At 49.1% G+C, this 17417-nt stretch overlaps 1 protein-coding gene across 2 annotated transcripts in view; it reads right to left on the bottom strand.

The window, feature by feature from the left end:
* FGD6 (FYVE, RhoGEF and PH domain containing 6) overlaps positions 1–17417 on the bottom strand; it is a 316035-nt gene that overhangs the window by 105968 nt on the left and 192650 nt on the right. For both annotated transcript variants that reach the window (XM_069629811.1, XM_069629812.1), the window contains exons 6-7: positions 3644–3795; positions 2712–2868 (exon numbers count right to left, since the gene is read on the bottom strand). In XM_069629811.1, coding sequence (XP_069485912.1) covers positions 2712–2868; positions 3644–3795 — 309 coding nt within the window. The remainder of the gene's footprint in view (positions 1–2711; positions 2869–3643; positions 3796–17417) is intronic.

A 17417-nucleotide genomic window follows, 5' to 3' on the forward strand; every position in this document is an offset into this window, starting at 1 on the left:
CAAGTGCGAGAATGAAAAGTGCAAGGGGAAAGGGAGGGGGCGGGGAGTGCAAGGGCGAGGGGAGGGGAAAACAGGGCAGCAATGCTCTGAGTAAGTGCCGCCAGGGCAGAGCCGCTCTGGGTAGTGCAAGGAGAACAAGGGACTGTAGGGTCACAGTTACAGCCCCTAACTGCGTGATAAGCCTGGAGGCAGTGCAAGGGTGACTGATCAAGAAAGAGCCTGGACTCAGTGAGACAGAGGGTAGCCAAGCAACCAGTTGGTACAGCGGACAGGTAGGTCAGGTAGTTCAGCAGGGGAGGGAGAGAGAGAAAGCAGAGGAGTAGAGGAACTTTTTTGAGCTGCTTCCGGAACTTCAGGTGGTCCGGCTCAAGTTTGGGAGGGTCAGGGAGGCCATTTCAGAGGGAGGCACATGCACGGGAGAAGGATCTAACCCCCCCCCCCAATCTCTGCCTGGAGAAGCATATAACCCTTAGGGCTCTAGAAGGAAGGTATTTTGGAAGATAGCGTTGGATGTAGTGCGGATCCCAGCCCCATAAAACCTTGTGGACAATGAAAAGGGTCTTGAACTTGGTCCTTGCAGCCACCGAGAGCCAGTGGAGAGATTTCATGGCTGGAGAGATACAGTCCCTGGGCTTGAGGCCAAGGATAAGTCTCGCAGTCCTGTTCTGGATTAGTTGCAGAGGGTGGAGAGTAGAGGAAGGCAGATTGAGAAAGTGGCTGTTGCAGTAGTCCAGCCTAGAGAGAGAACCAAAGCTCTGGAGACAGTGAGCTTCTGGGGGGAAGTGAGAAATGGAAGAGTCCCTTTGAGGAGGTGCAGCTGGTAGTGGGACTTCTTGGCGACGTCCGAGATGTGAGGAGCGAAAGAGAGAGTGGAGTTGAAGATGACACCAGGAATGAGTGAGAGAGGGGAGTAGGCTGAGGGGAGCCTGAAGGAAAGCTGGGTGTCATCCGCATAACACTAAGTTAGAGGAGAAGGTAGAGATCAGGTGGGTCAAAGGGGCCGAGTAGAGGTTGAAAAACCAGGCTGAGAGGATAGAGCCCTGGAGAACACCACATGTAGAGAGAGGTGGCGGAGTGTAAGGGACAAAGTTGGACCTGGGAGGGGCTGTCCAAAAGGAAGGAGGTCAGCCACTTCAGGGCCTCATCCATGATGCCCAGGTTCTCACAGAGTCAATTGATCAGTATGGTGTGGTTGACCGTGTGGAAAGCAGAGAAAGGTTCCAGGATGATGTGGACAGAAGGAATACTGGAATCAAGGTTAGATTAAGAACTTCACAGGTGTTCAGGAGAGCAGGTTCCATGCCTCTGGCAGCTCTTAAGCCAGACGGATGGTCATGGAGACAACCAACAAATTCAGTGTGGAGAGTAAGCTGGCAGTTGGCCAGCTTTTCCAAGAATTTGGGAGAGGGGAAAGTTCCAGTGGCCAAAGAATTACAGAAATCAGCCGAGGCTGGATCAAGGGTGTCAATGTGGTCCTGAATGGTTCTGGAGGAGCAGGCAAGCACCTGTTTCGACGACACTTCCATAGATGGGGCTTGTCTAGAAACCTTGTCAGGTGTTAGAGAGAAAGAGGAGAAAGGAGGAGGAGAGGGAGAGATGGCCAAAGGGGGCAGAGAGAGGAAGAGGGAGAGGAAGAGGAGATAGTGGACAGGATGTCCTGAGTTTTAGCGGAGAAGCGAGAGGCCAAAGCCGTACAGAGGGCCTGTTGAGGGAACAGGAGAGGTAGAAACCGTAACAGGATTGGCCAGTTCCTTGCAGATTTTAAAGAGTTTGGCTGTGTTGTTAGAGGACACAGAGACGCAGGCTTGAATGTGTGCTCTCTTCTTGATGAGTCTTATTGCTTCGACTGACATTTTGGTGCAACCAGTCTAGGTATATCTTAATGTGGCCTGGCATGCTTTACTGTAATGTTATTACGTGTCTACACTGGTCTACATTGTGCAGCCAGTTGGACATGTTTTCATTGTGGCATGCCATTTGTAATAGCAAAGCATTAATGTTCATGTGCACTGTTGGTGATTTACATGTTTTGGATTGCTGTTACCCTACACAACAATAGCAAACACTGGGGCTCTTTAGTAAAATGTTCTCAGAAAGTGTGCCACATTGCATTAAAACACATATTTATATCTTTCTCCTAGTACAGTGTGTGGCATACCCCTTAAGGAACACATTTTTGTGTTTTGCGCATGCGTGGTAATCTAGGGCGGCCCAGAGTGTGGTGCGACTCGTGATTTGTTGCAGAGTTGCGGGGGGGGCCCTCAGCATGGCTTGCAGGGGGGGCCCCAGAGCTTGTGTTACGCCACTGCTACACATCTGGGCTGTTCTGGGCGCTCAACACAGCAGCACTGGAGCTTCGCCCTCTTGTTCAGCCCATTTCTTACCCTGGCATTAAGGGGGCAGCTTTTACAAGACCTACATATGACCAGGCCTCATATATACCAACTCAAACAAAATGATCCATGCTGTGTTTTAAGGATAATTATGATCCTTTATGAATCTATCCAGCAAATCATATCCAGCAAAAAAAGATTACATTACTAACTAAATCAAGCTCTGAAGGAAACACATTTTGATCCAAACGTACCAAGACCACTAGGACGAGACACACAGAAACACACACACACCCAAATCTTATCACCCTCTCTACCTCTAAACCCAGGTTCAAGGCCCCGACATAGAACACGAGAAGGCCACTATCCAGCCATTACCTCAAAGGCCTTCACCACCGCGGAAAAGCTAGGGTTCCGCCGGCACTGCTCATCCAGCAAGGCGATGTTCTTCTCAAACTCCCGGATGTACGTCGAATACATTTTCAGATACGGCCCTTTGGTCACAAAGATATCTGCAATTTTCTGCTGGTCGCTCCTAGAACGTAGGGAAGGTACAGTTAGTCACAGTACAACTACCTGAACCACATAAAGAAACCTTATCCAACCAATCTGTTGAAAACCTGCTCAACACTAGGACTCGGGGTATCAAGACCCAAGGGAACGCTGGGAAACACCTCAGATTACGGTCTTGTCCAAGGGGTGGGGGTGGTGGGGGGGGAATTCACAGCAGGGCACTCTCCAAACCAGATTCTCAATATGCAGAATGGACATTGGATTAGACAAAAACAAACCCGTGTTAGTGAGAAGGTATGTTTGTAGAACACGTAAATTGAAATGATGGAGCTTTGTATCAGATCATGATGAGAAGAGGCCGGGATGCAACTAGAATTTAATCATGCAGCTTGCTTAAAGTTTCCTCTGCCACAGACTCTTGGGGTTGAACTCAAGATCATACTATTTCCATGTCTAAAATTGAGACAATTCAACGAGCAAGTGATTATTAAATGAGTACTGATGAGGAATGGGCTTTGGATTAACAAGACGGCAGCTCAAGCGGTCCGCCCAACCAGGTTGTAGGTTTGTGTGAATCCTAGAAGTTGTGGGCCAATGAGAGGAGCAGTTTTCTGAGATCAAAGCGTATGTATATTCTGAAGTCCTTGCTCATCCCCATTTCCTTTATCCCATTGACCATGAAGGCACAGCCCTCGTAGCGGGCCTGGGTATTGGAAATTGACAGCAAAACGATTAAACCGCAACACTTTTTGCAAGCAGGGCACACATGGACTTGATAAGGGAGCCTTGCGTCCTACCAGTTGGCCATGCGCTCTTCCAGCTCCCGGAGGACATCCCGGTTGAGTTCGTAGAGTTGGGGCAGGTAGTAGAGAATCTGGTTAAGAGTCCGGTCCTCAATGACAGATTTCCCGAGCTGCCGGGACGCGTGGGCGACTGCAGCGCGAAAATCCTTTAACGGAAATGGAACAAACCAATAAAATAAATTATGGGAAGGTGCAAAGAGACCAATCATATTGCAGTCCAATAATTCCAATACAAATTATATATATATATATATATATATATATATATATATATATATATATATATATATATATATAAAATAACTGTAATTTGTACATCGCCGACATGCCTTTGTATATATATATATATATATATATATATATATATATTATTTTTTTATTTTTATTTTTTTAATTTAAATTTGACATTTTATTAAAATGTTATAACAATTAGTACATGTGTGGCTGATTGACATTTAGCCAGTGGGATAGCTCAGCGAATTAATGGTTAGCGTCACTGGTGTGGAGCCTGCAGCCGCAGGTTCGAATCCCACATAGGTAGTCCTACTCAGGTGGATCATTTGGAGCTCCAATGAGTTGAGCAATAATAAACAATAAAACACTTTAATTCAGCGCTTAACGAGAAATATATGTCCTCAAGACATTGAGCGTCTACAAACGCCCATAAAAATAAAAAACAGAAAAATATTCTCCGATCCTTTATTTCTTGGATCCGGTTCCCCTCATAAAAGGAACCAGCCATGCTGCCTGCCAAGGCGGGGGAGGCAAGGAGACAGGGGGTAGGGTGTTGTGAAGGTATGCGGTACAACAAAGAACTGTAAGGAGCTAAAGATTTGCATTTTGCCTAATTTGCATACCCACCCACAATGCTTTGCTCATGTGTCTCTGAACTGGAGGTGAACTCCCAATGGTGGCTACTGGGTGACGCAGTAGCATGTGTAATTTGGGACAAATGCTTTCACATTTCAAGCCTTTCAAAACCCACCACAACCTTGGTGGAGTGTGCTACCTATGCCCGACTCCACCAACAACAAGGCTGTCCCTCTACTGCAGGGGTTATCACTAATCAGGGTGACACCAGTATGCAGTGCTCTGCCGCCTTGAGGACTGTCTTGGGTGAAGAAGCTATGCAGAACACATCCCTGTCCTGGTCTGAAGCTAAAAAGGCTTGGTTCATTTGCATACCCACAATGCTTTGCTCACGTAGCTCTGAACTGGGGGGTGAACTTCCAGTGATGGCTACTGGGTGGCGCTGTGGCATGTGTGACTTTGCCTAAATGGCGTATTCTGCCAGCACAGACACTGAATAGTTGTTATCACATTTTTCAAAGTTAAAGTAAACCAGTATATTATTACAGATGACTATGCTGCCAGCAAGTTGTTCTATGCCATGTTTTTCAGGCAAGGTACCGGTGAGTTGAAACCAGCTTCGGCGATACCATTTAAATGTATGGTTCTTTTTGGGGGACAGGAGCCTACTGTTTTTACAATCATAGACAAACCAAGGTTATCATGGTTTCTCCATAGTGGTCCATGAAGGACCAAAGTTTGCTACGTACTCGGATTATCAGCGATCCCTGTGGTCCATTCTGGTTTCTCTGTGTCATCGACCAGTACGATCTCTGGTTTCTCCAGGGTTCTTCGTGCTCTAAAGTGGTATTGCCATGAGTCAGCACTGTACAATATCACCAAAAGAAATAAAATGTGGTAGAGCGCAATGCCGGATGGTGGCCTCTCTGCACTGAAAGACTGAGAAGATGCATTACCCCGATTGAGAAAGCCTAACTAGCCTGGGTAGTCTGGTATGTTGGGTTGCCTCCTGAAAGCCAACTGTTCCGATGTGGTTCCCCGATTTATTGGGAGGCGATTTCAGAGAAACCACCTGTGTCGCAGCGCCTCTGTCCCCTACTCTAGCAAATGTTACCGGTTTTAAGAGGGGGTGGATTGTGTACGAACTAGACGACTGGGAGGGTAGGGTTTATATTGGTCTCCAATGAACTTGGGTCTGCTCCATAGTAGGCTACGCAAGTCCTAGACCTTGCTCGACTACGGACCGGCAACCAATGCAAGGAACTCAAGTCCTTGGCAGGCTATGGACTATGGCCAATGGTATTCCATGGTTTCACCCGGTTAGTTCCCACAGTTCCCTATTCCGCCATGGAAGACCAGTTTCACCCAGTTAGTTACTATGGTTATCTATGGTTTCTATATGGACCGCCATGGATGACCAGTTTCTCCAAGTTAATTCCCACAGTTATCCATAGTTATTCTATGGACTGCCATGGAGGTCCACGGTTTCTCATTTTTAATGACCACAGTTATCCATGGTTTCTCTATTGACTACCATGGATGACCACGGTTTCTCCTGACTAGTTACCACAGTTCGCCACGGTTTCGAATGGCCACTGTTTCTCCTGGTTAGTTACCACAGTTTACCACGGTTTCTCTATGGCCCACCATGGATGACCACAGTTTCTCCCTGTTACTTACCACAGCTACCTAAGTTTTCTCTATGGTCAATCATGCAGGACCACTGTTTCTGCTGGATTATCACAGTTATCCATGGTTTCTCAATGGACCACCCTGTTGTTCACCATGGTTTCTCCATAGTCCACTGTGGAGGTCTAACATTTGCCCAAGTTATTTATCGCAATAATCTCTGGTCCGCCATGTTGGAGACCAGATTACCCATGTTCTTTACTATGGTTATATGGTCCAGGGTTTATCCGTGCTATTGCCACAGTAATTCCCAAGGGCCGATTATGCCCTGTTGAAACAGTTATGTCCTTTAACTTTAACTATGGACCGGAGGCCACAGCCAACCTAACCTTAGATAGTAGGCATGCATCAGTGCGGACCAGGTGAACCAAACAAACACGTAGTTTGAGGTCTCGAGTGTTTAGTAAGTTCTCTATAAAGAATTTACATCTGCATGCATCTCCTTTCTAAGTGCCCAGGATCACACTGTGTCGTCAAGTAAGGAAGCCAGGATTAAACCTAGGTTTCTTGGACCCTGCTTCGGCCACTTGGTGTTCGGTCCTCATCTCCTCTATGCCGAAATGGCAAAAGAGTGTTGCAACTGCCTTAGCGCACGTGTTGCACGTCATACACATACGGTACACACATGGGTTTTTGCTGCTATGACCCTAGCCGGTAAGATAGCGCAGCGGGTTGAGCACTCGCTGCTGAAAGCTGCAGTTCACAGATTCAAATCCCAGCAAGGCCAACTCAGGCTTTCATCCTTCCGAGTTCGATGAAGGAGTACCAACCTCGGTTGGGTGTTATTGCATGTAAAATACGTTCTATTTAAAGCGCTTTTGCGAAAGCACTATACAGCTAACATCATTAGCACACCAGGGTACTCTCACAACAGCGGTCGGAAAGGTCGCCAAGCAGTAAATGGTTTCTCAACAGAACTAGAGGGAGTACCCGCTCCGGAGCGGGGCCCGTCCAAGGGACTACCCACTGTGGAGCGGGCCCCGTCCAAGGGACTAACTACCCACTGTGGAGCGGTCCCGGTCAAGGGACTAACTACCCACTGCGGAGCAGACCCCGTCCAAGGGACCAACTACCCAGTCCGGAGCGGTCCCCGTCCAAGGGACTATCTACCGACTGCGGAGCGGTCCCCGTCCAAGGGACTAACTACCCGCTCCGGAGCGGTCCCCGTCCAAGGGACTACCCACTGCAGAGCGGTCCCCGTCCAAGGGACTACCCACTGCAGAGCGGTCCCCGTCCAAGGGTCCAAGGGACTAACTACCCACTGCAGAGCAGGCCCATCCAAGGGACTACCCACTGCGAAGCGGCCCCGTCCAAGGGACCAACTACCCGCTCTGGAGCAGTCCCCGTTCAAGGGACTACCCACTGCAGAGCGGTCCCCGTCCAAGGGACTAATTACCCACTGCGGAGCAGACCCCGTCCAAGGGACCAACTACCCAGTCCGGAGCGGTCCCCGTCCAAGGGACTATCTACCGACTGCGGAGCGGTCCCCGTCCAAGGGACTAACTACCCGCTCCGGAGCGGTCCCCGTCCAAGGGACTACCCACTGCAGAGCGGTCCCCGTGCAAGGGACTATCCAGTGCAGAGCGGTCCCCATCCAAGGGACTAACTACCCACTGCGGAGCGGGCCCCGTCCAAGGGGCTACCCTCTCCAGAGCGGGCCCCGTCCAATTTCCAAATAGAACTAGCATTTAATTGCCCACAGCAGCTGTGGGTGCTCAGTGAGAGGCCTGCCTCGTGGTCATTAATACCCTTTAAACATTGGTGTGCGCATGTTTAAAACAGCCGGTTGGGTTTAAGACATGCTACGGACAACTGTGTGTAACCTGCAGGTCAGAGGTTGAAACCCTGCAGGGCCGTCACAGGCTTCCACGCTTCCAAGGTCGCTGGAATTGGCACCAGTCTGTTGAATACCCAACACCACATTTCTGGATACAATGCAGTCGATGGTTACGCTACAGGAAAACTGCCAATATGTATTGATCAGAGCTCTCAAGTTTCCTGTGGCCATGCGTGAGAAGGCCATTCAGTACTGCGTTTGTTTCCCTTTGGTTTCTGGGACCAGTAGTTTAGTCTTCCCATTCAACATTTAGAAAAACTACAATTCCCAGAATTCCAAGCAAAATCAGGACTGGGGAGAGAGAGAGAGCTCCGATTCTTACTGCAAAAATGAACGGTTGTCACGTGATGATGGTAAAAACATGACAAAAGAGAACAGAAGCTGGTGCCAGGGGCCTGGTCCATGTTGTGTGGGGGTCTAGTTGTTGGGCAACGTGAGCGCAGTGACTGCGTCATGACGCTCACGTGGTCCTTTAATAAAAGGGGCTCTGCTGGCGCTGCGAGGGCAGATCAGCAGAGCCCCAGGAAGTGGCAATTCGTGTCTGTGTTTCTCTGGTGTGTGGGCCGGCCACGTGGACGTGGCCTATTGTGTACCGCGGCCCGAGTGATCTCGGAGCCGCGGCTGTGGAAACTGGGGTTGACAACCCCACGCTGTGAGACTAGCGCCCGGGGACACCGGGCGCTGTAGGGTGCTCCCCTACGTGAGGTTCGCCGGCTGCTACCCGGCTCGCCTCCCGTGTCGGGTGATCCCGACACCATTGGTGGGCTGCCCTGGAGACCGGAGGCAGCCCACAACAGTCTAGAAACAGATGTAGTCCACCTGAAAGGGCGATTACCAAGCCTGGCGCGCCAACTGGCGCGCGACTCCGGGCTTCCCGTTACCAACAGGGGGCAGGAGAGAGCCCAAACCTGCAAAATGGGCGGCAATCTGGAGGATTTCCCAGTGTACGCAGCGGGCCTACACCGATCCACGGACAAGGAAGCAAACTCATTGGAACGCTGCATGTGAGATAGCCAATGAGAGTGCAGTCCGTAACTACCATTATCGGACTGCCTGGGAAAGCACGGTGCCCCGCTCTCGATGCCTGTGGTTTGCTAGGATGTCTGCGTGATGCTGCGTGCACGGATGTGTGGAAAAGTCGCCTGGGTTGTTATGCGTGAAGCCTGGGTGGACATTACATTACATTACATTACAGACACAGCACTGACTTTACCTCATAGGGGCTTCAATAAACAAACAGCCACCCCCTCCGCCCCCCCAACCACCCATGTCCTGCGTCTTTCCGCACCCATGTCTTCGTGCAGTACCTTCGGGCAGGGGTGGGGGGGTCTGAAAACAGCTAGTATGTGTAGCTGGCAGAGATCCCACCTTCAGGCACTGGGAACCATTCAAAGGGTTCGGGTTCCAGTGGGGCTGGTGAACCCATTGGCCTGGCCCAGTCTGAACCTCCCCGCACCCCCTCAAATCCCAGAGGAAAGCAGCTGGCAGGTAATGTTCAACACTAGGAAAAGCCGGTTTCGCTCCCTGAAGGGTTGGTGGGCGGGGCCCACTTCAAACGCGACCCCCAAAGTCACAATGAGGCAAGCTTCACTAAGTGACACGTCGGTCACTTTAGATCACCACAACAACAGGTGCAGGCCTGGAACTTTCACCAAAGACTCTCCCCCATCCTGGATGGGAGACAAAGGGTCACTGTTGTAGCCCGGCTGCCAGGGTGGCAAGACACTAGTGCCACTCAACGCTCACAGCATTTCCAGACGAATCCGGGGTGTGATTTCCACCCGCCACCGTTTTGCTCAAATGTCTTACCAAAAATAGCTGAAGTGCACCCTATGCAAAGGCATGTCGGCGATGTACAAATTACACAGTTATTTGTAATACTGACCCACACACGTTACATTTAATAAATATCTAACATTTCAAAACAGCATACATACATTTTCAAGCATAGGAAAAAAGCAGCAAATCAAACCGTAAACATGTGATAAAGCGAAGAATGCAAATAAATTATGGATAAACTTTTTAAAGGAGTCAACGACCATTGGATCTTCTGAGGTTTTGGACTACAAGTCACAGGATCCCTCACGGCTTACTCTGCTGGCTATTGCTGATGGGAGCTGTAGTGCACATCAAGCCAAAGTTTGTGACCCCCCAGTTGAACTACAACAATAAGTCTTTACAGCTTTGTGAAACTCCAGCAATGGGAGAAAACACAGGTCAGGCTGGAGAACCACAAGTCGAGCAAAGTGCGTGGCGTCCCCCTATTTATAACGCGCTTAATAACAACCACGGACCCAGGGATCGAACCGGTGATGCTCGGTGTGTCTTCCGAGTTCCAAGGCGAGCATGTTTCCCCTGAGCTATCCTCCCGAGACTAGAGAAAGTGAGGACTATTGAGCCTCACTAGATCTGTGCTTCTGGCCTCACTGGCACGTCTCAGGGAAAGAAGACATCTGTCAGAGGCACGTCCCATGGAAAATACAGAGCAATATTCCAATTTCTTACAACATGGGAATAAATATGGTTTCAAAAGTGAATGTTTCAGCTATTAAAAAAATGATATAATTCACCTCAACCACACAACCCTCACATGGACTGACGTCTTTAGCGAGTGCCTTAAAAAAATAAAACAGACAGCGTTTTGTGCAAAGTGAGTCAAACTTAAAAATGATCCATTGCACCCATAGGCCGAGGGATGGATAACATATGAAACTGTGGTGTTTAGGACATGCGGGCAAATGATAGAAGCTCTGCACCAGAGCAAGCCTCAGTGGCATTAGGACAAAATGTTCCTAGTGTACAAATTCTACAACAGGGCAAAGAACTAGGGCGAGGTCAAACAACTCCCTCCCGAGAAAAATGCAAAACATGAAGTACCATCTAAAATTCAGAAAACTCCTAAAAACCTGTCTCTTCAACTCTGAACCCAGACAAAAACGAATGAGCAACACCCGCACCCCTCGGAATTAACACGCATGTCGCAAGACTGAGGACTAAAGCGTACCACGATAAGTGCAGGGAGACTGCCGAGTGCGAGGGAGATCTGGGTTCCACGGAGGCCAACGAGAGAGAGATGGGAGCATCCGAGGATGAACCACATCCTAGGAAGCGTTGAAAGGGAAAGAGTGGTGACAGGCCAGCTAGCTCAATGGCAGAGGGAAGAGGTCCCCACTGCCCCCCCCGCCCCTCAAGTGGCCCAGGAAGGAGATGGTGGCCACACACGCCAGGGGCCAAAGCGGTGTATTCATCTCATCATCCAGGACACGGGTGGAGGAGGCATTACCACTAAATAGCTCTGCAGACAACCAACAACTCTACACAGTATATCACAATACGTGACACTAGCTGGGACACGTATCACAGGTGCCCAAAGCAGAAGAGGTACGATGGAGCGTCACGACGAAAAATCTCCCCCCCTCTACTTAGACTCCTCAAATTCTAAACATAAAACAACCATACCTATATTGCACAACAAACCGCACACACTTCTCTAAACCACAACAAAACAAACCACACAAAGCCTTGCACAACTACCGACCGAAAGAAATCCCACCCATGCTCAGCGAACAATATAAACCCAACCGAATCTGCCAACCGCACATCACAGCTCTCTTGCGCTTTGTCCCGCTCAGTCCTACTAACCTACCCCACCATCTTGCTTTTCAGATGTGCCAGAGCGTCCGGGGACCACTCCGGTGGTGATGGCGACTGGTTTAATTTGTTCTTTAACATAACTAGGGACATTTTTGTCCTAGTGCCGATTGCACTTGCACAGTTGCAAAGTTTCCTTAACAGCATACGAGGATTCTATGTCAGCTTCATGCACTTGACCAAGACAATGGGCCTCATTACGACCCTGGCGGAAATCGCGGTGCAAAATGCACCATGGAGCACAACGGAAAGCTGCCGATAGCGCCATGGGGGTAGGCGGATTTACCGCCCCATTCCGACCTTGGCGGGGCGGTAAATCCCCATTCCCCATTTTACCCTTCCCCATTCCCATTTTTGCCCCATAGGGTATAATGGGAGTGGGGAAGGCGTTAATTACGCCACCGTAAAATACGGTGGCGTAATTAACAACAAGGTCCCGTAGCGCCATGGATTTCTCCGCCCGGAAAAACCAGGCGGAAAACGCTCCATGGCGCTACGGAAACTCGTAGTAGGGCGGACGGGTCCGCCGCGAATAACGCTGGCGTAAACCCACTCCGCCAGGGTCGTAATGAGGCCCAATGTGTGATTCTAGGTAAATCACTTAATCTCCCTGTGCGTAAAATTACACCCGTGGCACAATTGTTCAGGGCCAAATTGACCGTTTGCCGCAGCCAAATAAGTTACAATTCTAAACTCCCTTACCCACCCCATCCACCCCCCACTTACCTTTTCGCCGTCGCTTTGTTTCTGACCCTGCAGCGTTGGATCCGTCGCTCCCACGTGAGTCAGATCCGCTGCCGCAGAGTCCGCTTTTTTTTCTCCCCGTCCCCCGCCTCCCGACCTCTGGAAGCGGTGGACACCCCTGCTACCCCAAAGGCCATCACTACCAAACATGGGGAGTAAGGGACAACCCAGAAACCCTCACTCCCCATGCTTGCTAGTGATTACACAAATTGGTAGTCTCCGAACGATCAAATGGTACTGGCCGAATTCGGCCAGATTTACCATATGGTCAATTGGAAACTACCAATTTGGGTAATACCTGTATTAATACTGCTTACCATCACACTGTGGTTGTGTAATTCGTGTACTACAGCACCCCACATGCTGAAACAGTCTTTGGACAGCACCTCAGGCCAGAGATGTACTTGTTGCAATAAACCAGAAAGGTAAACAAGCACAAAGTGATTCAACGCTTTGAATCGGTCCTAACCACTCTCTGGCAGCTTCTTTCAATAATGTAGCAATTAGTTGGCCAACCACATGCAATCTCAAACCCACCCCGAAAGAAGAAGCTTGGGGTGGTTTGCTACACAGCTTCCTTTATGCACGGAAACACAAGCAACCACGGCATGTTTCGGCCTTGCCTGGTCTCATCAGGGAGCTGCAGCCGGATTCATTGGGAAAAACAGGCAAGAGACCCACTCTTGTGCTCCTGTGTAGAAAGGATGTGACCTAGCAGTTAGGGATGGGCTTCTCCCTTGAAGGGCGGGGCTAGGGATGATTTGCATATGGTGGGTCCCCTTTTCTAATGAATCCCCAGTGGCCATCGATTCACAGATTTCCCGCCACCCTTTTTAGGATTTTCAAAACCACGGGGCACAACACTGCAGATGCGGCCTTCAGAACTGAACACAGTACTGCAGGTGGGAGCACCAGGACAGACCTACAGATTTAATCCTGCCATGCACAGCCACCATCAATTCAGTCAGTGGTCGGAGTGGGCTGGAGTGGTGCTCCTCTACTTTTTCTAATTAAGTTTTACGGTTCCCATACTTCTATTTTAAAAAGAAACGCTTCGGGAAGGGTTTCGTATTATAAAATAAAATTGTAGATTGTCGTCTCCCCCTTGTTGTTCTGGTCGCCCCCTTGTTTGTCTTACTTTTTACTCAGTAAAAGAAGCTCCTTGATCTTATTTAGTTCAACCTGTTTTTATTATATCAATTGCATTAGCTATAATACTTCGAGAGTCTATAATTGTTTAAAAATGGGATGACCTGTTCTTGTACTACCTGCTTATTTACTTATCTAATAAAAATGATCAAACAGGAAAAGAAGCATCTGAAACGTGCAATTCAGAGCACTGCACTGAATGTTCCATTAAACAGCAGGCGCATTTGTCTAGGGGTTTGGATGGTGCATGGGAGGGGCGTGGGGTTGGCGTTTGTGGGGTGCAGGGGCCAGGCCAGTAGGGAACATAGTTCCACTACTTCTTTTCGTACACTTTACTGAATACAGTTGTGGTCGAAACAACTACAAGTTTCCACACAGTTGCCGAATATGCACCGTACACGCCATAACAAGTGGCAAATGAAAGAAACGTAGGCAAAAAATATGGATTTTGCGGGTACACTAAAAAAGTAGGGAACTGAGCGGGTTGTGGTATTGTTTCTGCGCGACGGGCAAGAGATTTTTCCGCCCTCACATGGGTTGCTCAGAATGAGGCATTTACGAAAGAATGTCATAGATGCTGTGCACAGCCCTTGGCTCTTATTTATTGTATCCAATTTTTGGCAAGAACGCAATGTTTTTCCTGCGAGCACTAAACGGACATCCTGCCAAGTGCAGGAAAGGAAACCGTGCAATTTACGAAGCCACCTGCTTGTCATTATAACCCTTACTCCATCTTTTCTTTTAAAATGGCTGCAAAATATAATATGTCAAAGTTACTAGCAGTAAAGCGCGGCTGTGAATGTCGGCAGATTGGTTCACACAGGGTGGACCGCCCAGTAACGGAAACTGGTCAACGACACTCGGATATACCAGGGAGCTGCGACCTCTGGCTCTCCAGCGGGTTTGTACTACAGCACCCCCTTAGCCGCAGCCAGCATAGTCAATGGTGAGGGATCATGGGAGTTGTAGTCCAGTACATCTGGAGGGCACCAGGTTGCAGCCCTTTCGATATACCAAGCGATGCAACACGTTTCCACCGCTTTGGTTCCATTATTCGCCGTTCCTCCCAATCCTCAGTCTTTTCCTAAATCGTAAACTATCTTGAGATGGGTTGAAGTTTGGCGTTTGTACATTTGAGCTATGTACAAAAGATACTGGATTAACGAGCAAGCTCAAGCACTCGCATGTTTAGGAGCTGGCTGGCAAAAGCTAAATTAAGGTAGAGCCGGGCGTGAATCCGCAGAGGCAGCCACTCCGAAAGGGGCAAGCAATGATTACGATTGGTTATTTATAACGCGCTTAATACCCAGAGGTTTCTAAGCGCGAACCCGGGGAATCGAACCCGTGTTGCTCCGTATCGTCTTGCTTCCAAGGCAAGCACGTTGCCCCCGAGCTATCCTCCCGAAACGAATGGCTGTGCTTACTCAGCTAGCAATGCCAGGGGACTCCTCTGAGCTGAAGGATCAGTTCCCGGACTTCAGGTGGCGCTGCTCACAAAAAAAGCTGGCAATCAGGGGCATGTCGAGTGGAGGGTGTACGCCAAGTCTTGAAGAAATACACTCGGCACCATGTGCAGTATCCAAGGGGACTGAAGCAGTGGTAGAAGTGTAACGAAAAAAGTAGGAGTGTGACCCTGGCGGGGGACAGAGTGGGCAGGAAGGGAGCAAAGAGCAACACCTTTTTCCAGTGTTGCAGCCATGCTGGTTGACAGCCAATTGAGTTGAAACAGATTTCAGTTTAGCTGTAACTGCTATCGGGTGGTAAAGTGTAGAAGTCTGTTTTAACTTCACAGAGAACAGTTCCGGAATGGTGGAAATTATTGCAAAAAGTAGTGGAATGCTGTTGCCGACCGTTCCCGTTCACTTCGACCAGTGGATTGGAGGGTTTACCTATAATAAGTAGTAGAACAAATAATTAATTCCCTGGCTCTAATAATTCTGTTACGGATTCAGGATTTTTATAGCAGATGCACTCCACGCCTTCTTAAGGTTGCTCATATAGTACGTCGACGCAGCGAAGGGCCGATCCCTGAATCCTGACTGTACAGTTGAGGCTTAAGGAAGCGGAAAAAGGCCACAAGACGGTGATAGTAGAGGCAAGGTAAGCGGTCTTGTAAAGCGCCTTTCTGCCAATAGCACGGCGTGTGGGGAGGTTGTCGGTGGAATAGAGGGGGAGGCAGATGCAGAAAATGGTAATGTTGGCCAGGCTCTTGGGGAGGGGGTTGTACCTCCCAGTGTAACCTTCCCGCCCTGGTCGTGGGCAATGAAAGCCACCCTGGAGACAGCGCAGCACTTGCTTGAACTATCGTTCCCTTAAGCCGTGACGTGGAGGTCCTCAGATGGACAGCGAGTCAGCTGAACACCGACGAAATGGCGGGAGTGTTGCGAGCGAGGAACGTGGAAATGAAGACCAGGTTCTTGCATCGACGCGCCCTACTTAATGCAGAATTTCTGTATGTAAAGAGCAGTACGTCATTACTCTGACCTTTCTGGAATTTGTTTATTGTGGTTGAATAGGATTTGTTGTGTTGAAATTCCTGGGAACCCTGCAGGATAATGTAAAGACCTCTCGTTTCCATGGGAAATCTTTGAACAGTTCAGGAGGATAGCTCAGGGGCAACACACTCCCCTTGGAAGCAATGTCTATGGATTTCTTAAGTGTTGGCTGTTGCAGCATACTTGTACCGCAGTGGATACCGCCCTTGCTTTTTTAGCCGTGCCGTTCAGGCTCAGTACCTTTCTGGGATGGATTTTTGCGGGTGTTCGTCCGGGTCCCCTTAAGCGGCGGGCGTATGGACCCTCACGCCTCCTACAAGGAGGTGTACCCCCTGGAGCTTTGGGATGGAAATAAATTGACCCCCAGGCAGTCTGGTGGAACATTGTCCAGACAGTGTAGGTGTCACTGATTGCAAAACATTTTGGAGCTGTTAACACCACTTTTCCCCTTTCCTTTTCCCATGCACTTGCGCGTTCTCAAGGTCACTGGGCCTAGTAAGATCATTGTTGCGTTCTCCCTTGCCTTGTCGCGCTCTGAAACACTTGTGTACAAGCGCGATACAAATAAACTATCATATCATATCATTGGAACCAGAGCCAGTTCTTAACCCCGTCTTTTCTTTTGCAGCCAAGATAGGAGTCAAATCTCCCAATTCCCACCTTTTTAATGCAACCTTTTGTGACGTTATCTTGCCTGGTCTATACATTCCCCGACAGGTCTAGGGGAAGTCTAGGAATCTATCTCAAGGCTCTGAACTCCAAGACAACTCTGGCGTGTTGAGTGCAGGGCAGAAGCCACCCCCACTCCCCCCCCAATACCTGTGTGGCAGTAGAGTTCTCAGTGTTCCGACGCTGGTTGGGTTCTCAATAAAGTAGGCCTTCGGGTTGGGAGAGCTGCGATGAATGCAGTTTGACGGTTGATAGCAGCAAGCGAGGGTAAGAGCCACATTTGTACGCTAGGCCTTGTGGGCCGTCTGATAGGGTGTGAGTGCGGTGAGAATGGCAAGATTTTAGGAGTGATGGTTAGGGAGGTCGGAAACCTAGGGAATAGGAGGCAAGGAAGTGAGGATTTACACTATAGGAAAGGCAGGGATAAAACCCCTTTCTGAAGACCCCGTGGATAACCATTTCTCAAAGTGGAACCAGAAAGGCATTACTAGTACAGACACTTATTGGTTCATAGATGGGACTCTGATACAAACTAGCAAATAAGACAGTAGGATGGCTATATAGTTATATCCAGTAATTTCTCTATAGTTAACCACACATTGTACATTGCAATATAAAGTTTCAGTCCACTTGCATTGATCGCCCTTGACCAGAAGTCATTGCTGCTGATGTGGTCCAGTCTGTGGACAAAGTCCGCATAGCATGTAGAATAGACTTAGCATAG

This window comes from Ambystoma mexicanum, chromosome 12 (genome assembly GCF_040938575.1).
Source record: "Ambystoma mexicanum isolate Mex_15411 chromosome 12, UKY_AmexF1_1, whole genome shotgun sequence".
Taxonomy (NCBI): Eukaryota; Metazoa; Chordata; class Amphibia; order Caudata; family Ambystomatidae; genus Ambystoma; species Ambystoma mexicanum.